This window comes from Carcharhinus amblyrhynchos, chromosome 3 (assembly GCF_965287045.1).
Source record: "Carcharhinus amblyrhynchos chromosome 3, sCarAmb.v2.hapA, whole genome shotgun sequence".
Classification (NCBI taxonomy): Eukaryota; Metazoa; Chordata; class Chondrichthyes; order Carcharhiniformes; family Carcharhinidae; genus Carcharhinus; species Carcharhinus amblyrhynchos.
The window spans coordinates 127,953,300-127,977,386 of NC_137326.1; the positions used below are offsets into that span (position 1 = coordinate 127,953,300).

At 44.4% G+C, this 24,087-nt stretch overlaps 2 protein-coding genes across 3 annotated transcripts in view; one reads left to right on the top strand and one right to left on the bottom strand.

Moving 5' to 3' along the window:
- hps3 (HPS3 biogenesis of lysosomal organelles complex 2 subunit 1) overlaps positions 1–17,167 on the top strand; it is a 46,152-nt gene extending 28,985 nt beyond the window's left edge. For both annotated transcript variants that reach the window (XM_080185978.1, XM_080185979.1), the window contains exons 13-18: positions 1,972–2,148; positions 6,342–6,545; positions 8,546–8,650; positions 10,725–10,931; positions 13,183–13,273; positions 15,429–17,167. In XM_080185978.1, the coding sequence (XP_080042104.1) occupies positions 1,972–2,148; positions 6,342–6,545; positions 8,546–8,650; positions 10,725–10,931; positions 13,183–13,273; positions 15,429–15,556 (912 nt within the window). In that variant the 3' untranslated portion in view covers positions 15,557–17,167. The remainder of the gene's footprint in view (positions 1–1,971; positions 2,149–6,341; positions 6,546–8,545; positions 8,651–10,724; positions 10,932–13,182; positions 13,274–15,428) is intronic.
- Positions 17,168–21,846: 4,679 nt separating this feature from the next.
- The window catches only part of cp (ceruloplasmin), a 52,940-nt gene continuing 50,699 nt past the window's right edge, over positions 21,847–24,087 (bottom strand). The window contains exon 19 of the mRNA XM_080186516.1: positions 21,847–22,174. Within this exon, the coding sequence (XP_080042642.1) occupies positions 22,119–22,174 (56 nt within the window). The 3' untranslated portion in view covers positions 21,847–22,118. The remainder of the gene's footprint in view (positions 22,175–24,087) is intronic.

The following is a 24,087-nucleotide window of genomic DNA, read 5'->3' on the forward strand; positions in this document are numbered from 1 at the left end:
CAAGTGCGGCCGCACCAGAGTAGTGTACAGTTGCAACATTACGCTGCGACTCCTAAGACCTTTGTCAAAGGTCTTTTCTCTCTTGACAGATGCTGCCAGACCTGCTGAGAGTTTCCAGCATTTTAGAATCTTTAGAATCCTTACAGTGCAGAAAGAGGCCATTCAGCCCATCAAGTCTGCACCGACCACAATCCCACCCAGGCCCTACCCGCATCTCCCGACATATTTATCCACTAATTCCTCCAACCTATACATCTTGGGACGCTAAGGGCAATTTTAGCACGGCCAATAAACCTAACCCGCACATTTTCTCTTTTGGTTTCAGATTCCAGCATCCTGCAGTAATTTGCTTTTATTCTGCTAAATGAAAATTGCAGTGGGGATTCCTTGCCAGTGTTACCGTTCCATGAAGGGTTAGGTTTTGAGCTGAAAATCTCAATATCCTGGTCTTACAATTGCACACACTTGTCAGAAATTTCTGATTGTGAGACCAGACAAGAAATTGGTCCGCATTGTGTGTATGTCAGGATGACACCTCGGTTTCCACTCTGAATAATTGGTTTATGGTACATTAGCGGATATTTCACCGGTTGTCACTGGCGATTGGATTAGTGGAGCAAAATAGAGGACGTTGTGCCTGAGCTGAGTGCTTACGCTCGGGAATAAACCTGGAAAACAGTTCCGTTTCTCAGCACTGCTCATGTTCCCCTTCTTGCTTGCATAAAATCCAGACTGGCAGCAGAGAGCAGTTAACAAAGAACAGCATCCTAGACTTCATCAATAGGGGGCATAAAGTGTAAAAGCAAGGAGGTTATGTTAAACTTGTATCAAACACTGGTTTGGCCTTCACTGGAATATTGTGTCAACCAGAAACCTGTCCAATTCTACTTTTGAATTGATTCAATGACTCAGCCATTGCTGAAGAAGAGAAATCCTAAGATTTACAACCTCCTGAAAGAAGAGATTTCACCTCATTTAATTGGTTGGTACAGAATTTGACTATTGTTTCAAAAAAAAGAGACCTACTATCAAAATTTTTCCTCTTGCACTTATCAGGACAGCTACTCAAAGAACAAAAGAACAGTACAACACAGGAAACAGGCCCTTCGGTCCTCCAAGCCTGTGCTGCTCATTGGTCCAACTAGAGAAGATATCATCCTAGTAAATCTTTTCTGCGCTCTTCCTAGTTTAATAACCTCCTTTCTATAATAGGGTGACCAGAATTGCACACAGTATTCAAAGTGTGGCCTTACCAATTCCTTGTACAACTTCAACAAGACATTCCAACTCCTATATTCAATGCTGTGACCGATGAAACCAAGCTTGCCAAATGCCTTCTTCATCACTCTGTCCACCTGTGACTCCACTTTGAAGGAGGTATGAACATGTACCCCTAGATCTCTTTGTTCTGTAACTCTCCCCAATGCCCCACCATTAACTGAGTAAGTCCTACCTGGTTCAATCTACCAAAATACATGGATGCAAGATGGGTATTGAGGGATGTGGGCCAAATGCAGGCAATTGGGACGAGCTCAGTGGTTAAAACAAAAAGGCAGTATGAACAAATTGGGCTGAAGGACCTGTTTCCATGCTGTAAACCTCCATGACTTGGACTCCAAACCAATAATATAACCAACTGAGCCATGGCTGACGCTGCTTTCATTTCTACAGTCAGGATTTTAGAATCAATGGTTGATGTTCTCTTGTCTCTAGCTCTTGGCTTGTCTTCTAATCTTCTCATCTTTCGTGCTATTCTCTACTGTGCACATGAACCCTTTACGCAGAATTCTAAAGTTTGAATGTGGTGGGAGGGGGGTGCGGAATGTATCTGGAATTTGATGGAAGTATATTTTACTGGTGCAACTCAATAAATGGGCCTTGGCTAAGTTGGAGTGAGTTAGGCGAACAAACACTTCCTGAGGTCAGTGACAGTGGCATTCCATTAAATTGCCTGCATTGGTTTTTTGACAGACAAAGTTGGTTTGCGGTTTTGTGATGGAACCGAATCTCTTGCGGCATCACGGCTTCGCGCCAACGGAGTTATCGTGTGAACTGAAGGGGACCCAGCCTGGCCTCCTGGTAGCTGGGTTTGTGGCTCTACTGGAAAGTAACAAAATTGAACTCAAAGAGGCTGAGTTGTTCTTTAAGGTAGGATTTTTTTTTAATGCAAACTGTTTTAGGATCTTCTTACACCACTGATAAGACTCCCCATTGGAGGAGAGCGAAATGCTGTGTTAATAAGAACATAACAACATAAGAAATAGGAGCAGGAGTAGGCCATCTAGCCCTTCGAGCCTGCCCCGCCATTCAATGAGATCATGGCTGATCTGTTGTGGCTCAGTTCCACTTTCCCGCCCTCTCCCCATAACCCTTAATCCCCTCTCTTATCAAAAACCCATCAACCCGCTTCTTAAAAATATTTAGTGAGGCAGCCTCCACCACTTCAACGGGCAGAGAATTCCAGAGATTCACCACCCTTTGAGTGAAGAAGTTCCTCCTCAACTCCGTTCTAAACCGCCTCCCCTTTATCTTGAGGCTGTGCCCCCTAGTCCTACTGTCTTTTTTGAGCGGGAAGAGTCTTTCCACCTCTATCCTATCCATCCCATTCATCATCTTATACGTCTCAATGAGATCTCCCCTCATTCTTCTAAACTCTAACGAGTACAAGCCTAGTTTATTCAGCCTCTCCTCATAGCTCAATCCCCTCAACTCCGGTATCAGCCTAGTAAACCTCCTCTGCACTCCCTCCAGGGCCAAAATATCCTTGCGCAGGTGCGGCGCCCAAAACTGCACACAGTACTCCAGCTGCGGCCTCACCAATGCCCTATACAGCTGCAGCAAGACCTCCCTACTTTTATATTCAATCCCCCTCGCTATGAAGGCCAGCATCCCATTCGCCTTCCTGACCACCTGCTGCACCTGCAAGCTGGGTTTTTGCGACTCATGCACAAGGACCCCGAGGTCCCTCTGCACCGTCACTTGCCAACATTAAATTCCATTTGCCATTTCCTGGCCCATTCGCCCAGCCTATCTAGATCCTTCTGCAGACTCTCCACACCCTCCGCACAATTTGCCTTTCCCCCAATCTTGGTATGGAATCTTGGAATGATGGGCTGAATGGCCACCTCCTGTGCTGTATCAAACCTGTGCTGGCCTTTTGGTTGAGCCGATCGGTATGTTCCATTGCTCTGCTCTTTCACCAAGCCTCTACCGATTTTTCCCTTCCTAAACAAACCCTTTTGAAAGTTACTGTAGGAACTGCTTTCACCATCCCTTTCTAGGCAGTGCAGAGTACATCATAACTTACTGCTTAATTTAAAAAATCCATCTTCCTCCATCTCCTGTGTTGTGAGTCAGCTGACCAGCTATTTTCTGATTTTGTCTCCTTTGGGTGACCAGAGGGAGATTTTCAGAGTTTTAAAAACGGCCTTTATTTTGTGCTATAGCAGCTAGTGGAACACCAGAGAACTCTTTTTGGTATATGCTAATTCCTTGTAACTGAATCTAAATCAAAGGCGTACATTTGTTCAGCAATTAACTAATAGTTAGGATTACATAACATAACATGAGTAGAATTGCCCAATTACAACTTGTGCATATCTACTTCATTATAATCATTGAACCACGACAGTGCAGAAGGAGGCCATTTGGCCCACTGACTCTTGAGGCTTATTTACCCCACTAATTCCCTGATAATTTGCACATCTTGGGACACCAAGGGGCAATTTAACATGGTCAATCAAGCTCACCTGTGTATCTTTGGCCTGTGGGAGGAAACCAGAGCACCGGGAGGAAACCCATGTAGACACGGGTAGAACGTGCAAACTGCACACAGTCACCCAAGGTTAGAATTGAACTCGGCGCTAGCGCTGTGAACTAGCAGTGCCAACCATTATGCTACCAAATCACCCTTATAGCACCTTAATATCATTGAGCACTTCTTTTTTCTACTAATTTCTAGACATGAGTATGATATGTGGTGTATCAAGGTCCCTTGCCTATTGTCCCTTGTTCTAATGTAGCTGCACATGGTTCAATTTCATTCTTGTGTGCATAGTGTGACCAGAGACTCCCTTATGATTAAGTTTCATGGTCCTCGCCTGGAGGCAATCTGGTTTCTCAGAGCCTCTCTGTCTTTGAGAATTTAGCAGCTTCTGTGCTTGTTTTAACACTTGAATGATTATTTACCCTTCCGCCTGCTCCCTAGTTCTTTTCTCAGTTATTTTACATCTATTCTCTTGAATCAATCCTGCTGCCAGTGGAAGCAATTTCTGCTTCTGTCAAAAGCCCTCATCGCTTCATACACATCTAATAACCTTTACCCCGACTCTCAGGAGAACAATCCCAGCTTCTCCAGTCTCTCTGCATAACTTGAAACCCCTCATCCCTGGGACCAATGTGGTCAACCTCCGTGGCAACTTCTCCAAGAGCTTGGCACCCTTCCCAAGGTGTGGTCTCCACGCATGGACGCAGTTCTCCAGCTGAGGGCTAACCAGTGACTGGGGAAGGTCTGACATATAAGCTTCATTGTTTTTAACCTCCAGGTCCAAAGGTGCAGAATTTCCGTTGACCTTGAGCTGAAGGTTTTGTACGCAGCTTGTCACTGCGACTGTGCTTGTTCGTTAACCTCAGGCCGACAAAGCGTTCAAAGGTTTGTCTGGAAGACCTGCACTTACAGACAGACCACAGCAAATTCCACTAAACTCCACCGAAATGGACAGTTGCAAATATTCCACGTTTGTCTGGCTGGAGACTCGTTTTGAGATTCTGACCTCCGGCTGAAAAGTAAAACGCACTCGTCACCTTGCTCCGAGCTTGATTAGATCCTGCATTCCCAAAGTGATTGGGACTGCGGTGTAACTCCACACCCACTCCACAGTAGGCCAACTCTCCACACTCTATAAATAGCAATCTCTGCCTGAAGCCTAACCAGTGCAGCTCTTTACTGCATTAATAATGGCTGTTGTTTCGACATTTCCAATCTGGAAAAAAAATTGTCAATTGATTACACGTATGTTATTCAAAAAGTGTGCCATAGTCTTAGTTATTTGCCCATTCCAAAATGCACGTAACTGGTGGCTGGTACTGGCTGGGGATGTTCTGTTTTAAAGACTGTAGGGTGTAAATATAAATGGAACCAGCAGAGGGAGGTAGTGTTCTTCACTTGTTAAACTGGCTGGGATAAAGGCTGAAACTGCCCAGCACAGGAGGCCATTCAGTCCATCATGACTCTGACAGTGCTATCCAATGAGGCTGACTTTCCTTCTCTTTCCATATACCCTGCAAATTTTGCCCTTGCATATATTTATTCGGTTCAATGGAGATGAAAGCAGCGGCGGCAACACACTATCACGCATTTAACATTATCCCGGTAGCAGTGACCAGCTGTGTACAAAGCCACATGTTTTTAAAAAAAAAAGTTTATTTATTAGTGTCACTAGTAGACTTACATTAACACTGCAATGAAGTTACTGTGGAAATCCTCCAGTCGCCTGTTTGGGTACACTGAGGGGGAATTTAGCATGGCCAATCCGCCTAACCGGCACGTATTTTGGATTGTGGGAGGAAACTGGAGCACCCGGAGGAAACCCACGCAGACACGGGGAGAGTGTGCAAACTCTCACAGACAGTGACCCACGCCGGGAATCGAACCCGGGTCCCTGGCACATTAAGGTAGCAGTGCTAAACACTGTGCCACCGTGTCACCCTAAAGAGTTCACCCTCTTTATGTGAAAAAAAAACCTGCCATCAATCCAAAATATAGCTTTCACTAACTCCAATTTCCTATTACTCTTTAGTTTGAAATAATTCCACAGTTTACCTTTTTCTCACTATTCATTATCTTTTCCAGCTTGGTGGTGACCTCTCTTGTCTCAATCTCCAGCATTTTCAGTCATTGCTTTTTGTGATGAGTGATCGTGAGTTTGTTGAACGTGGGGAATGAGGGAGGGGACTTTCTTTATTTGTGGGACATGGGTGTCGCTGGCTGGCCAGCATTTATTGCCCTCTGCTAATTGCCCTTGGAGGGCAGTTGTGAGTCAACCATGTTGCTGTGGCTCTAGAATCACATGTAGGCCAGACCGGGTAAGGATGGCAGATTTCCTTCCCTGAAGGACATTAGTGAACCAGATGGGGTTTTCCTGACAATTGACAATGGTTTCACTGGTCATTAGTAGATTCTTAATTCCAGATTTTTTTTTATATATTGATTTCAAATTCCACCAGCTGCTGTGGTGGGATTCGAACCCGGGTCCCCAGAGTGAGTTTCTGGATTAATAGTCTACCGGTAATACCACTAGGCCATCCACTGTTGACATTATGGCTGTTGTCGTTGTTGGCAGGCTCTCTGTGCAGAAGGTGCTGATGAAGAAAGTAAAGAGGAGATTCCGCAGCTCCTGGTTGATTTTTGGGAAGCCATGTTGATAGCCTGCACTCAGGAAGTGATGGTGCAGGTGCTGCTAATGAAACTGGTGTCGGTATATATCCAGAGAACAGCCCGGAAGCAACAGCCTACTGGGAGACCACTCAAAACAGTCGAGGACCTGGTATGCCCCTGCTCCCATTCCATTTCTAAACTTGACCGCACTTCAGAAGTACTTTATTGGCTGTAAAATGCTTTACGCAATCGTGACAGGCTTCGTATAAATGCAGCTCGTCTTTCTAGTGCATCGACTGTGGACTGCTCATACTGTCAGAGCAGCGCAGAGTCGCTGAGCAGAGACTGATAGCCAAGTTCCGCACACATGAGGACAGTCTCAACAGGGATCTTGGGTTCATGTCGCACTATCTGTAACCCCCGTGACTCGCCTGGGTTTGCTAAACCTCACTTACTGCATTGCCTGGAGACAATACACATCTCTCTAACCTGGGCTTAATGCTCCTTCCACTCACATTATTGGCCTCTTTTAAGACTTGAATAGCAGGTTAGGTATAAAGACTCACATTCTAATCAGTAATCTGTAAACATAAGAACAATAAGAAATAGAAGCAGGAGTAGGCCATCTGGCCCTTCGAGCCTGCCCCGCCATTCAATAAGATCATGGCTGATCTGTCGTGGCTCAGTTCCACATTCCCGCCCTCTCCCCATAACCCTTAATCCCCTCTCTTATCAAAAACCCATCAACCCTTGTATTAAAATATTCAGCGAGGCAGCCTCCACCACCTCAATGGGCAGAGAATTCCAGAGATTCACCACCCTTTGAGTGAAGAAGTTCCTCCTCAACTCCGCTCTAAACCACCCCCCCTTTATCTTGAGGCTGTGCCCCCTAGTCCTACTGTCCTTTCTGAGCGGGAAGAGTCTCTCCACCTCTATCCTATCCATCCCATTCATCATCTTATACGTCTCAATGAGATCTCCCCTCATTCTTCTAAACTCTAATGAGTACAAGCCTAGTTTATTCAGCCTCTCCTCATAGCTCAACCCCCTCAACTCCGGCATCAGCCTAGTAAACCTCTTCTGCACTTCCTCCAAGGCCAAAATATCCTTGTGTAAGTACGACGCCCAAAACTGCACACAGTACTCCAGCTGCGGCCTCACCAATGCCTTATACAGCTGCAGCAAGACCTCCCTACTTTTATATTCAATCCCCCTCGCGACGAAGGCCAGCATCCCATTCGCCTTCCTGACCACCTGCTGCACCTGCAAGCTGGGTTTTTGTGACTCATGCACAAGGACCCCGAGGTCCCTCTGCACCGTCGCCTGCTGCAGTTTTTCTCCACGTAAGTAATAGTCCTTCCTACCATTACTCCTACCAAAGTGGACCACCTCGCACTTGCCAACATTAAATTCCATTTGCCAGTTCCTGGCCCATTCGCCCAGCCTTTCTAGATCCTTCTGCAGACTCTCCACACCCTCTGCGCAATGTCTGTGCTGTTATATACTCTGTCTGAGGCCAGAACTCTCCATTCGCCTGATGAAGGGGCAAACCCCGAAAGTTTGTGAGTTTACTATCAAATAAATCGGTTGGACTTAAACCTGATGTTGTCAGACTTCTTAAAGTGACTGCTCATACTGTCAGAGAACACAGGGTACTTTGGTACTACCATGCTGTGGCCTGCAACTACAATACTCTGACCTGTTTACACTGGGAAATTCAGTAATAATTTAACCTCCTCTGGCAACCCATGTTCGCTCTATGGCCAACACCAGTGAAGTAGATCACTTGGTTATTGCTTTTTGTGGGAGCTTGCTGTGCATAAATTGGCAGTCACTTTTCCTACATGACAGTGGCGATTTTGCTTTTTAAAACGTACTTTCTTGGTTGTAAAGACATCCTGGGATTGTGAAAGTTTGTCTTTTTTTTTCCACGTGGTATTTCAACAGAGGTGTTAACTCAATCGACAAAACAAAAATGTGTTAAAATCCCAGTTGGAGAAATGGTGCCAGTTACCCCGACAGCAATCTTTATTTGTGATGTCCATTTCACAACGAGTGACATAAAATATATCCACATGTCAATGCAGGAAATAAGGATGAATCCCATCACTTGTAATTGGACAGAAACGCACCAATTTCATCTGTATTCACAACTTTTTTTTTCAACAGAGAAACTCGTGTGGTCAGTTTGGTGAAATTTTTTCCTGGGTCCAAACTATCAATGCATTCAGTTCCCATCCGGAAGATGTTTCAGAGGATCTTCAAAAGTTACAGGTTTGTGCTGGCTTTTGTTTTTGAGGGTTGTAACATAAAGGTCATAGTGCAGAACATCAGCCAAGGGTGGAAAGACTTAGACAGAAGAGTAGGTAGATCACATTGAAAATGGGTGTGATCTCAAGCTCCTGTTTCAAGGCCGGAGGTTCAGTCGACCCGAGGACAGTGAAGCGTTCCCTGTTTTCAGCTGCATGGGGAAGAAAGTGGTTCAAGACAGTGACTCACTCCTATCCTCTCGAGGGCAATTTGAGATGGGCAAATTGTTGCTCGATACCCAGCCAAGCAAAAGGAGGAAACAGCAAAAAAAAATGCTTTCCTAGCTAGCAACACCCACCCCCTATCAAAGAATATTTATAAATGACAGCTCTCTTATAGTTGAAAGGGTTAGTGACTCCCACACCCACAGGATAGTGTGAATGGTGTTTTGCTCGACATGTTTAAGTTAATTAATTAGTCGGCTTACATAACACTGCAATGAAGTTACTGTGAATCATAGAATCCCTACACTGCAGAAGGAGGCCATCCGGCCCATCAAGTCACCACCGACCACAATCCCACCCAGGCCCTATTCCCGCAACCCCACACATTTATCCTGCTAACCCCCACGACACTAGGGTTAATTTAGCATGGCCAATTAACCTAATCTGCACGTTTTTGGACTGTGGGAGGAAACCGGGGCTCCTCGAGGAAACCCACGCAGACATGGGAGAACGTGAAAACTCCACACAGACAGTAACCCGAGGCTGGAATTGAACCCAGGCCCCTGGCACTGAGAGGCAGCAGTGCTAACCACTGTACCACCATGCTGCCTTGTGAGTAAGTGAATGCTATGAAGAATTTTGAGAAAATTAGGGGCGACACAGTGGTTAGCATCTAGCGCTGCCTCACGGCACCAATGGACCTGGGTTCAAATCCAGCCTCGGGTGACAGTGTGGATTTTGTACATTCTCCCCATGTCTGTGTGGGTTTCCTCAGGGTGCTCCAGTTTCTTCCCACAGTCCAGAGATGTGCAGATTAGATGGATTAGTCAAACCCCTTAGCATCAGGGGGAATAGCAGAGTAAATACATGAAGTTATGGGGATAGGGACTGGGTGGGATAGTTATCGGCGCAGGGTCTATGGGTCGAATGGCCTCCTTTTGCACTGTAAGGATTCAATGATTTTATAAATAAGCTAGATTCAGTATTGCATATGGCAACAGTGGCTTGCTGGGCTGAATAACCTATTTTCATTTGACAATATCTTGTACTATTATAGCACATCATGATGAGCAATTAAGATGATTCTGAACCAAGTCATGAGAGATGAAGTCTGAATGGGTCACCGTCAACATCTCGTGGAAAGTTAATGGATTTGACTTTACTTTCAGTGACAAAAGAGTGGCTTGGCTTGGGGCAGGAGATGGCCTAGTGGTGTTCTCGCTAGACTATTAATTCAGAAAACTGATCTAATATTCTAGCGACCTGGGTTGGAATCCCGCCACAACAGGTGGTGGGAATTTGAATTCAATAAAAAAAATTTGGGATTGGGAATCTACTGATCACCAAGAAACCATTGTCAACTGTTGGAAAATCCCATCTGGTAGACAAATATCCATTTTATGAAGGAAATCTGCCATCCTTACCTGGTCTGGCCTATATGTGACTCTAGAGCCACAGCAATGTTGTTGATTCTCAACTGCCCTCAAAATTTTTTTAAAAAACGTGCCACTTGCCCATTTGGTAATGCCCATGCCCTGTTAAAGAACAAATTAACAAAAAACTACCATCAATCCTAGTAAAATTCTTACTCTCTCATGGTGATACAGAGCAAACGTCCTCATGCCCGCGTGCTTAAGGGGCACAGAGTTGGCTGCCCCTAGCTGTGTAGATCTGGCAGGACCATGGTGAGCACTGTTGGGCCATGCTCTCCACAACCAAGTACATCCACTACTTCAGGGACACTTGTTTCCTTTAAAAGCTTTCTTCCCTCTGCTCCCTTCAGCGACAAATGTGAGGATCTGTTGAAGATCATTTGAGTGTCCAGATAAATTGGGACTAAAATTGTCCTAATGTTCCTTTCATTTTATCCGTAGTCCATATTGTGTGGTTCTTCAATCGACGTGAAATCTGTCCTTCCTCTACTGCACCAACTCCCTGAAGATGAAGGCCCTGGTCTGAGTATCCATGTGCTGTGTTCCGTAAGGCTGGGTGAATGCGAGCGAGTAACTGACCAGCTCCTTGACCGATGCCCTGAGGCTGTTCTACCGTTTGCCAAGCGTGAGATGCAGCAGGAAAGACAGGTCAGCTTCACATAATTCCTTTCGTCGTACTTCGGGGGAAGGAAATATATTGGATTGGGAACTGAAGTTGCCTTGGAATGTGACAACTTTGGTTCAAGCAGTAGATATCTCATCAGCTCTGACGACGGGTCATCTGGACTCGAAACGTTGCTCTCTCTACAGATGTTGTCAGACCTGCTGAGATTTTCCGGCATTTTCTGCTTTTGTTTCAGATTCCAACATCCACAGTAAATTTGCTTTTATATTGTTATAGTAGGTATCTCACTCTCTTGGTTCGGAAGGTTGTTGGCCCGAGTTCCGCGTTGGGTTTTGAGCATGTTCCCAAGGATATCCAACCCTCGAGCTCTGTGGTACCATCCTTCCAGTGAGCTAGGGTCTGGTCTTCCTGTTGGGATGGACTTTCAGGATTCCATGACACAGTGTGAAAGTTAGGCTGATTAGCCATGGTAAATTGCCCCTAGGTGTCAGGAGTTCGTAATGTAAATCATAGAATCATAGAACTCTACCGTGCAGAAAGAGGCTCTTCGGCCCATCGAGTCTGCACCAACCACAATCCCACCCAAGCGCTACCCTACCATCACTACATATTATTACCTACTAACCCCTCTAATCTAAGCATCTTAGGACACTAAGGGGCAATTTTAGCATGGCCAATCAACCTAACCCACACATCTTTGGACTGTGGGAGGAAACCGGAGCCCCCGTGAGGAAACGCACTCAGGCACGAGGAGAATGTGCAAACTCCACACAGACAGTGGCCTGAGCCGGGAATCAAACCCAGGTCCCTGGAGCTGTGAAGCAGCAGTGCTAACCCACTGTGCTACCGTGCCACACATACATGGAGTTAGGACCTGGGTGGGATTGTTGTCAGTGCAGACTCGATAACTGAATGGTCTCCTTCTGCACTGTAAGGATTCTATTCTATTCTATTCAATAAACAAAGCTGTCCTGGGAGTTTGACCAGCAATCATCCCTCCAACACTATCTCCAAAACCAAATTAACTGGTCACTGACTTCATGGCTATCTTTAGAGCATTAGTGATTCAGATCATAGCCAGTCATTAGGCTCACTTTGTGAGGAACATTTATTTATTTGATCACTGTTATAACAATTGGACTTTAAACAGTTTGATGTAAGAAAACGATCCATTTCTCTTTTTTAAAAAATAAAATTTTGGATTATAATCCATTTGATGATATTCTCATGTCTCCTTCTCTCCTCCTATTGGGAAAGAACACTGGAGGCGTCCACCTGAGGACCCTAACAAGGTTTATCGGCAATTAGAACCAGTTGCTAAGCATTGCACGGTAGTGAGACTGGCTGAGATGCATGATCTTAGAATCATAGAATCTACAGTGCAGAAGGAGGCCATTTGGCCCATCAAGCCTGCACTGACAACAATTCCACCCAAGCCCTATCCCCATAAACCCATGCGTTTACCCCAGCTAATCCCTCCTAAAGGGCAATTTAGCATGACCAATCCACCTAACGCACACATCTTTGGACTTCTTCCCCTGGTCTCCCCTCCAGTTGGAGCAATGACTGACAGGATCCATTCTAAGAACATAAGAACATAAAAAATAGGAGCAGGAGTAGGCCATCTAGCCCTTCGAGCCTGCCCCGCCATTCAATAAGATCATGGCTGATCTGAAGTGGATCAGTTCCACTTTCCTGCTTTCTCCCCATAACCCTTAATTCCCTTGATTGTCAAAAACCTATCTACCCGTGACTTAAATATATTTAGCGAGGTAGCCTCCTCCACTTCAATGGGCAGAGAATTCCAGAGATTCACCACCCTTTGAGTGAAGAAGTTCCTCCTCAACTCTGTTCTAAACTGCACCCCCCCCTTATCTTGAGGCTGTGTCCTCTAGTCCTGCTATCCTTTCTGAGCGGGAAGAATCTCTCCACCTCTACCCTATCCATCCCCTTCATTATCTTATACGTCTCTTTAAGATCCCCCCTCATCCTTCTAAACTCCAACGAGTACAGACCCAGTCTATTTAGTCTCTCTTCATAGTCCAACCCCCTCATCTCCGGTATCAGCCTAGTGAACCTCTGAGAGATGTCATCTACAGATTTGATCTAGCCCCGGTCCTAGGCGGCAGGAGTCCTGCTGCGGACTGAACTTCATCCGAGTCCACAGATTTAAAAAAAATCCTCGTGTATCTCGGCTTCAGTCTTGACCAGGTACATATCTGCAGGTGTGCCATCACTTTACTGATATAACAAATGGTGTTTTGCTCCTTTCAGCCCCTGTGGTGGAAAAAGCTTTTGCCTGAACTGTGTCAGAGGACAAAAGGAGCTGGAGGAGAAAACAGAGTACTGGTTTCTTCCCTGAAAGGTATTTTGTTTGTGTTTCTCATCTTTTTGCAGTAGCTATAACTGCATTTCAGAATTGCTTCATTGGCTGTAAAGTGCTTGGGGTTGTCCTGAGATTGTGAAAGATGCCATATAAATATCAGCTCCTTTTGGCTTTCTAGCCCAAGAGAGACTATAGTTTTCTAAAGTTCTGGTAATTTAATATATTTTTTGCAAATATATTAAATTTAATTCATTCCTTCTATTTTTCTCCCCATACCTCTTGAGGAGGTTGTACCTCGTGCTTGGATATGGCATGGGTGACAGCTAAAACCACACCCCCTCCCCCAGAGATAACATAATACAACACATTAGGAGTTCTTCATGTAGGTAAGAGACAACCAACAAAGGATGTCTTAAAAGGAGAGAGAGAGGTGTAAGGAAGGAATTGTAGAGATTAAAGCCATCAATAATGGAATGATAATAATTGGGGATGTATAAGAGGGCAGAATTGGAGGCTCTCTGTGATCTCAGAATATTGTAGGACTAGAAGAGGCCACAGAGATTACAGAAAGGGTAAACAAAGTGAGTTGAAAATCCCTTTTGTATGAGGAGTGATTTGACTAGATTAGGATTGTTTTTGCTGGAGTTCAGATGAATGACGGGCGGGATTTCATAGAGACTTAGAAAATTCTAACAGGACTAGACAGGATAGATGTAGAGAGGATGTTCCCGATGGTGGGGGAGTCTAGAACCAGTCACAGTCTGAGGATTCGGGGTAGACCATTTAGGACGGAGATGAGAAATTTCTTCATCCAAAGGGTGGTGAGTCTGAGGAATTCATTACCACAGGAAACAGTTGTTCCCAAAACATTGAATGTAATTTAATGCTTGGTTTTGTTGATCAGAGCATTGAATACAGGGGGTGGGACGTCTTGTTGAAGACGCTAGTAAAGCCACTCTTGGCATACTGTGTGCAATTCTGGCCACCCTATTATAGAAAGGATATTATTGAGCTAGGAAGAGTGCAGAAAAGATTTACTAGGATGCTACTGGGACTTGATGGCTTGAGTTATGCGGAGAGGCTGGATAGACTTTTTTCTCTGGAGGTAGAAGACTGAAGGGTGATCTTATAGAGGCCTATAAAATAGAGGGGCATAGATCAGCTAGATAGTCAATATCTTTTCTCAAAGGTAGGAAAGTCTAAAATTAGAGGGCGTAGGTCTATGGTGAGAGGGGAGAGATACAAAAAGGGTCCAGAGGGGCAATTTTTTTCACACAGAGGGTGGTGAGTGTCTGGAACAAGCTGCCAGAGGTAGTAGTAGAGTCAGGTACAATTTTATTTGTTAAAAAGCGTTTAGACGGTTACATGGGTAAGATGGGTAATGAGGGGTACAGGCTAAATGTGGACAATTGGGGCTAGCTTAGGGGATTTAACAAAAAAAGGGTGGCATGGACAAGTTGTGCTGAAGGCAGAAGAGAAAACGCTGGAAAATCTCAGCAGGTCCAGTAGCATCTTTAAGGAGAGAAAAGAACGGACGTTTCGAGTCGAAACATTAGCTCTTTTCTCCCCTTGTTGATGCTGCCGGACCTGCTGAGATTTTCCAGCATTTTTGCTTTTAGTTTCAGATTCAAGTGTCCGCAGTAATTTGCTTTTATTAAGTTGGGCCAAAGGGCCTGTTTCCTTGCTGTAAACCTCTATGACTCTGAGGGGCAGCTAGATATGGCACTTGGGGCAAATGGGATCAAAGCTTATGGGGAAAAAGCAGGATTAGGCTGTGGAGTTGGACGACCAGCCATGAACGCGATGAATAGTGGTGCAGGCTCGAAGGGCCAAATTGCCTCCTTTCTTCTATATTTCTGTGTAAAATGAGGATGAAAGTGCCTATTATGTTAATTTACCTTTTTTAAAAAAAATAGACAACAGTTAGCCAGTAAGTGCAAGGTCAGTTGTAGCAATCAGTTAATGAGGCATCAAACCCAACACACTTTCTGCTCTGTGTGGTTCTATTTAATCACCTACAGTCACTGTGGGAGTGGAGAAATGGCATACATAAAAACACCAGTAGTAAAATGTATGATAATATCACTAACCGTCTTCAAGCCTCGCCTTTACTTTGCTGCAGTTAGTATCTGATAATGTGAGAGATTTCTTCATGTGCTTGTAGGTTCTGATTGCATTATTTCTCCCCCCCCAGAAACCTTGGCGATGGTGGCCACCACACTACAGCCTCTGGATTTTCTCAGCATCTTGCCAGACGATGGGGTTGCTTCATTCTTCCTCCCCCATCTCCTGGAATGCGGCAGGAAGAATTCAATAACCTGATGCGGGGAGGTGAGGAGCTGTGAGGCACCAGGGGACCAGGTGTTCCCACTTTCCCAGGGGAGCCCCAAAGAACAACATGATTTAGCTTTCATTCTGGTGCAGCCTGGGACAACTTGCTGCCTGGATTCTGGCACAGAATAGAACAACAAAGATCTATCCAACTCTAACCTACACTGGCAAATAGAAATCCTACTGGAAACCTGACCCATTTAGGAGTTGCAGTTCCTCTGCCCAAGAACATAGGAGTGAAAAATCCGTGACAAAGACAAAGTTTCCTCAGAGTTGATTAATGCACTGTTACCTCACTCCTGACTGCTGTTTCTATTTCAGCATCAATAGATGCTCAGGAACTGCATTCCAGCGTCTAGTACAGGCAGATTAAGATTCATATCAGAACTATACTGGAATTATTTATCTTTTGATTGTTGAAACAAAGCCTCTGAGTGTTTAGCATGTCTATTTTAACTTGAAAGTGTTTTTTTTTGGTCTAAATAGCTGCTTCTTCCACTTCCCCTCTTACAGAAGACCCCCATTCTAGATACCCCAACTAATGACGCCAACCAAGTCTACTCTGCTGCAATGACATGGCTGAGATTGGGGAGCTGCTATAATACCATTCTGTTGTACAGTGTGTGCTGTGTAACATTGTTCTGTGTAGTGTGTGCTGTAGAACACCGTTCTGTATAATGTGTGCTGGAGAACACCGTTCTGTATAATGTGTGCTGGAGAACACCGTTCTGCTGTATAGTGTGTGCTGTAGAGCACCGTTCTGCTGTATAGTGTGTGTGTGTGCTGTAGAGCACCGTTCTGCTGTATAGTGTGTGTGTGTGCTGTAGAGCACCGTTCTGCTGTATTGTGTGTGTGTGTGCTGTAGAGCACCGTTCTGCTGTGTAGTGTGTGCTGTAGAACACCGTTCTGCTGTATAGTGTGTGTGTGTGTGTGTGCTGTAGAGCACCGTTCTGCTGTATTGTGTGTGTGTGCTGTAGAGCACCGTTCTGCTGTATAGTGTGTGCTGTAGAGCACCGTTCTGCTGTATAGTGTGTGCTGTAGAGCACCATTCTGCTGTATAGTGTGTGCTGTAGAACACCGTTCTGCTGTATAGTGTGTGCTGTAGAGCACCGTTCTGCTGTATAGTGTGTGCTGTAGAACACCGTTCTGCTGTATAGTGTGTGCTGTACTGTGCTGGAATGCATCACATTGTATTCCGATCTCCCTCCAGCTCTCACACCCCACCCCACACCTTTTTGTTAAAAAGAAAATTCATTTGTATTCTGGTGACATCTAGATTAACTGTACCAATTAATCTCCTCTTGAGCTTTATAAGTTTGCACCAGTGCTTTTAACCAGTTATTTATTTAACTTGTTGATATTGCACTTAATGTTTACCTAGTTCCCAAAGGGAAAAGTCTGGTCTGTACCTCTTAGCCAGACAGCTGAGACCTCCCTTTAGATTCCGAATATGCTAATTGCTTTCTAGACACTCTACTGACCATGCAAACATTGCTCATCCGATCTAGGTGGATTTATGAGTTCACAAACATTTTGCTGGATTTTGCTTTTTCCTCTGGTCGTGATGAGAGAAGTGTGCAATTAAATTCAACAATAACTCTGGTCATTCAAGTTACTGACTTTCAATTACTGTGATATTTAATTAAATTTGGAAACTGAAGTTACCTATTACCACGACTGCAGTGCATATAGACAGGCTAAACAGACTGAGACTGGGTCTGTACTCGTTGGAGTTTAGAAGGATGAGGGGGGATCTTATAGAGACGTATAAGATAATGAAAGGGATGGATAGGGTAGAGGTAGAGAGATTCTTCCAGCTCAGAAAGGACAGTAGGACTAGAGGGCACAGCCTCAAGATAAGGGGGGGGGGGGGGGGGGGGGGGTGGCGGGGGGTGCAGTTTAGAACAGAGTTGAGGAGGAACTTCTTCACTCAAAGGGTGGTGAATCTCTGGAATTCTCTGCCCGTTGAAGTGGTGGAGGCTACCTCGCTAAATATTTTTAAGTCACGGGTAGATAGGTTTTTGATAGACAAGGGAATTAAGGGTTATGGGGAGAAAGCGGGAAAGTGGAACTGATCCACTTCAGATCAGCCATGATCTTATTGAATGGTGGGGCAGGCTCAAAGGGCTAGATGGCCTACTCCTGCTCCTATTTCTTACGTTCTTATGTCCTTATGTATCTGTTATGCTCACGATAAAACGCGTCAGCGGACATCTGGTAGATTTTTTTTAAGTGGAAACTGTGGGAGGATCTATTTTGTTTACGGTCAGCTGAAGTTCCTGTGTTAGAGTAAAAGTGTTTGACTTGATTTATTTTTGTCACATGTATTAACATACAGAGAAAAGTACTGTTTCTTGCATGACGAAGCATACAGTTCATAGAGAAGGAAACAAGAGAGTGCAGAATGTAGTGTTACAGTCATAGCTAGGGTGTAGAGAAAGATCAACTTAATGTGAGGTAGGTCCATTCAAAAGTCTGACAGCAGCAGGGAAGAAGCTGTTCTTGAGGCAGTAGGTACGTGACCTCAGACTTTTGTATCTTTTTCCCGAAGGAAGAAGGTGGAAGAGAGAATGTCCGGGGTGCGTGGTGTCCTTAATTATACTGGCTGCTTTTCCGAGGCAGCGGGTAGTTTAGACAGAGTCAATGGATGGGAGGCTGGTTTGCGTGATGGATTGGGCCACATTCACGGCCTTTTATAGTTTCTTGCAGTCTTGGGCAGAATAGGAGCCAAACCAAGCAGAAAGAATGCTTTCTGTAGTGCATCTCTAAAAGTTAGTGAGAGTTGTAGCGGACATGCCAAAAGGTACAACAGGTAATAAGGAAGGCAAATGGAATCTTGGCAGTTACTGCTAAAGGAATAGAATATAAAAGTAGTGAAGTGTTGCTGCTACTATGCAAAACATCAGTGAGACTGCACTTAGAATAATTTGTTCAGTTTTAGTCCCCTTACTTGAGGGATTTAGTTGCATTGGAGACAGTTCAGAGGAGGTTCACTGGATTGATTCCAGAGATGAGGGGTTCATCTTACAAAGAATGAATGAGCAATTTACTCCCTGGAGTTTAGAAGAATAAGAAGAGGTCTACTTGATGTAGGTAAGATTATAAGGAGGATTGACAAAGTAGACATGGGGAGGAAAAGTAGATGTGGAGAGGATGTCTCCTCATGTAGGGCAAATTAGAACAAGAGGTCATAATTTTAGGATAAGGGGATTTAAAACAGAGATGAGGAGAAATTATTTCTTTCAAAGCATCATGAGTTTGTTCAATTCACTACCTCAGAGTGTGGTGGATACCAGGACTTTGAGTAAGTTGAAGGCAGAGGTGGACAGGTTTTTAATTGGTAAGGGTTTGAAGGGCTGTGGTGGATGGGCAGGTAAGTGGAGTTGAAGCTGAGTTGGGATCAGCCAAAATCGTATTGAATAGTGGAGCAGGCTCAAGGGGCTAAGTTGCCTTCTCTTACTCCAGTTCTTCTGGAGTGTAGTTGGGTATTTGAAACCAAGACAGAGAGTTCATGATCAAGTACAATTGAACAGGGGTCTGAAATCAGTCAGTGACACAAGGGTAAGGAATCGGCTGCCTACTTTAAACGGCAGGCTTTTTAACCTTAACAGTCGATGCAAAAGTAACCCGGCCGTGGGCTCCTGTTTGGTCATGCCAGTTTTGTAAGACCATTGAAGAAGCAGTCTCCACCTCGCAGTTCTCTTGTCTGTTGTGTAATCCAGTCTTCTGCTGCCTGCAGCACAAGAAAAAGCTGCAGATCAAACGTGGTAGTGTAAAGTTATTCAGCCCCATCCCTGGTTATTTTATATTGAAACATTTACTGGCTGGATCAACATGCAACAGGAAATAGGAATGTTTTGCTGCAATCATACAAAGTGAGGCTACTGGGCATTGGTGAGGCCACATCTGGAGTACTGTGTTCTGGTGTCCTCATCTGAGGAGGGATGTCCTTGCTATGGAGGGAGTACAGTGAAGGTTTACCAGACTGATTCCTGGATGGCAGGTCTGTCATATGAGGAGAGACAGGATTATATTCACTGGGGTTTAGAAGAGTGAGAGGGGATCTCGTAGAAACTTATAAAATTCTGACAGGGTTAGTCAGTATGGATTCAGAAGGAATGTTCCTGATGGTGGGAGAATTCAGAACTAAGGGTCATAGTTTGAGGATAAGGGGTAAGCCTTTTAGAATTGAGGTGAGGAGAAAATTCTTCACCCAGAGAGTGGCAAATCTGTGGAATTCACTACCATAGAACGTAGTTGAGGCCAAAACATTGTGTAATTGCACAAAGAAATTAAATACAGCTCCCGGGGCTAAAGGGATGAAGGAATATGTTTGGGGGAGGGGGAAACGGATCAGGATATTGAATTTGATGATCAGTCACAATTGAATGGTGGAACAGCCTCAAGGGGCCGAATGGCCTACTCCTGCTTCTAGTTTCTATATTTCTATGTATATGTTTTTATGAACCTCTTAAAATGGAATGACTAGGGGTGGCTGTCATTGATGCAACTGTTTCATAAATTCTCGGCTGGTGACATTTCTCCGTGTGACCAGCACAACTTGTCTTCCAAACCATTTCTTTTCTCCCTGGCAAATTTCCTGAGGGAAGGTAGAGGAGTAACAGTCCATATTCAATATTCTTCTGTAATAGGAGCTGTTTCACAGCAACCAGCTGACTTATCCTTCTCTCCAGTGTGGAAGCACCTCAACCCTTTACTGCCCACCTCCTGTCCCTCTTCCCTCACGTGTAACACCTCTCACACCGTTAACGGACAATCGATGTGTGCAATTATTGAGCAATAAGGCAGTGCCCATTTCAAAGATGTTATTTTGGGCGGCACGGTGGTTAGCACGGCTGCCTCACAGCACCAGTGACCCAGGTTCAAATATGGCCTTGGGAGGCTGTGTGGAGTTTGCACATTCTCCCCATGTCTGCGTTGGTTTTGTCTGGGTGCTCCTGCTTCCCCTCTCAATCCAAAGATGTGCGGGCTGGTTGGATTGGCCATGCTAAATTGCCCCTTAGTTCGGGGGACTAGCTAGGGTAAATACATGAGGTTATGGGGATAGGGACTGGGTGAGATTGTGGTCAATGAGCCAAATAGCCCCCTTCTGAAGTATATCATTCTATGAATCTATTTACACATTTTAACGTTTCCCCTATCCCTGTCTGGCCATCTATTTCTTTGACCTGCAGTTTCTAGGGCTCAAGCAGGCCTGGTACAAACTCTAACATTTTAACATTCTTCCTCCAACAGTGACTACATTTCAAAAAGTACTTCACTAACTGAAAGTCATGGTAAATGCAGGTTTGTTCTTTCTTTGCTTCTTATTTGTTAACTTTCCCCATCTGGTCAAATACTGTAGAGGAGTTTCAAAAAGAAATTGTGTGGCATGGTGGCACAATGGTTAGCACTGCTGTCTCTCAGTGGCAGGGACCTGGGTTCAAACCCAACCTTGCTTACTGTCTGTGTGGAGTTTGCACATTCTATCCGTGTCTACATGGGGGGCTCTGGTGTCTCCCACAGTCCAAAGATGTGCGGGTTAGGTTGATTGGCCATGCTATAAATTGACCTTTAGAGTCAGGTAGATTAATAGGGTAAATACACAGGGTTTCAGGAACAGGGCCTGCATGGGACTGTGGTCAGTGCAGACTCAATGGGCCAAATGACCGTCTTCTGCATTGTAGAGATTCTAAGTGCTATAACTGCTAACAACAGAATTTGAGTTATGTGGTCTGCACTCTTACAAATTCACAAAGGTTACATGATGAGTTGTGTGCTTTGTTTTCTGTTACCCCTCTCTGCACAGTGAAATTTTGCAAATCATTTCTCAGTGTTCTCCATTGGACTTTCTTCCCTCCTTCCTTCTAAAGTCCAATGATAAGCCAGTTTGGTGGATTGGCCATGTTAAAAATTGCCCCTTAGTGTCAGGGGCATTAGTCTGGTAAATACATGGGGTTGCCATGGGATAGAGCTTGGGTGAGATTTTTGTCAGTGCAGGTACGATGGACCAAGTGATCTCCTTCCTTACTGTAAGGATTCTATGATGATTCCTGCAAACTTCACCCAGAGGGTGGTGAATGTGTGGAATTCACTCCCACAGAATGTAGTTGAGGCCAAAACGTTGTCTGATTTCAAGAAGAAATTAGGTGTAGCTCTTGGGGCTAAAGGGATCGAGGGGTTTGGGGGGAAGGGAGGAATCAGGTTATTGAATTTGATGATCAGCTTGATCAAAATGAATGGCGGAGCAGGCTCAAAGGGTCAACACAGCTGCTCATTCTTCACACATGGGGCAGGGAAGTGAATGTGTGACATTGTTCCACATTTGGTTTTTAGAAAGCAGCAATGAACGGAAAACATTATTGCAAATGAGCTCTTTTTGAGTTTTTTTATTAATCACAATAGAGAAGAGAGCCATACATATCATTTTAATTATTACAATTAAGCAATTCATCACAAGATTCTCTGCTCCGGCTGAAAGCATTTGAAGCAGGAGTTATTCGGAGTTACAGTGCAAAAGATGTTTGTATAATCTTTCTTCCATCAGTGGCAATTAGCTAGAACCGCCACGGAAAAACTTCTTCACGCTTCCAAAAATACCGGTTTCTTCTGGATTGGGGAGGAACGGAAGAGAAAGATTAGGATTGAGAGAAAGCTCCCACTCATGAAAATTCACATAATGTACAATGATAAATACACCTCCTACAGACTTGCTCATTGATACGCTAAATTCAGCAGCATGGTTTGATTTACAGGGCCTGTCACTTTTGAGGCTAAAGCTCGAATACTCCCCACCTAAATCTAAGTAATTTCAGAGAATTAAAGAGAGGTGAACTGTAGGTTCAGCATCTAGCTCATCTGGTCCTGACTTTTTAAATATTGCTTTGCACACGGAATGAAATTGAGTATATCAGAAGCACACCAGCATGGGTTTACTCTCAGTGCATCGGTTTTCTCCCACAGTCCAAAGATGTGCAGGCTAGGTGGATTGGCCATGCTAAATGCATGTGTTATGGAGGAGAGTAACTGAGTGGGATACTGTTTGGGAGAGACCAGTGCAGATCTGATGGGCCGAATGGCTTCTTTCTGCACTGTTGGGATTTTGTGGTTCTGCAAATACGGGGAAAAGATACAAAAGTCTGAGGTCACATACCGACCGTCTCAAAAACAGCCTCTTCCTTACTGCCATCAGACTTTTGAATGGACCTACCTTATATTAAGTTGATCTTTTTCTACACCCTAGCTATGACTGTAACATTCTGAGCTCTTTCCTTTCTTTCTCTGTGAACGGTATGCTTTGAATAGCGCACAAGAAACAATACTTTTCACTGCATGCTAATACATGTGACAATAATAAAGCACAGCAAAGCAAATGCGTAGAGCTTTAAAATGCAATAAAAAAAGAGTATCCCCATGACTTCTCCTTGTTTATAAGTATGTCTATCAAATGAGAAAGCCATTTCAACCCAAACGATTATTTTCCTGAAAAATTAGCTTTGAAAGAAGCTTGAATTAATCCTTTTCCACTCTGAAGCAAAATCCTGTCGCTGTTGTTCAGCAATTAAGTTTATGCATTTCTTTCTTGATCAATAGCCACTTGATGTCGTCATGTAATCATGTTAATCTAATCATTGGTAATGATACTTGTTCTTTTAGCCTTCCATCCCGTTTTTAATCGCAGGTTCATTCAATTTTTGTTTAAAAGCCAGTAATCAACTCTGCACTAGATCAGGGTTCCTTGTCTCCAGATTCATGATTCTGTCAGGAAACAGATTTTGAATCCTGCTTAAAGCTTGTTAATTGTCGACTCCTGTGATTCAGTGTTCTGTCTCTGTTTTAACCAAATTTCATAGCACTTTTATATCTTCCATGCGTCCCCTCACTCAAAGAACAAAGAAAATTACAGCACAAGAACAGGCCCTTCAGCCCTCCAACTCTTTAATGATGGCAAGATACTGTTTGTGTAGTGAGCCTCTTTTCACATTGGCACAATGGTTAGCACTGCTGCCTCACAGTGTTAGGGACCCAGGTTTGAATCTGTCCTTGGGTCACTGTCTGTGTGGAGTTTGCACCTTCTCCCCGTGTCTTTGTGGGTTTCCTCCCACAATCCAAAGATGTGCAGGTTAGGATGATTGGCCAAGCTAAATTGCTCCTTATTGTCCCAAGGTTTAAGTTTAAAGTTTGTTTATTTGTGTCACAAGTAGGCTTACGTTAACACTGCAATGAAGTTCCCCTAGTCACCACAATCCAATGCCTGTTTGGGTACACTGGAGGTGAATTTAGTATAGCCAATGCGCCTAATCTTTCGGACTGTGGGAAGAAACTGGAGCACCCAGAGGAAATCCAAGCAGAGTTGGGGAGAACATGCAGACTCTGCATAGACAGTGACCCAAGCTGGGAATAGAACAAGATGTGCAAGTTATGGGGATTAGTCAGGTATACACCTAGAGTTATGGGAATAAGGCCTGGAAACGATACTCTGTTGGAGTGTCAGTGCAGTCTCGAGGGGGGCGAGTGGTCTC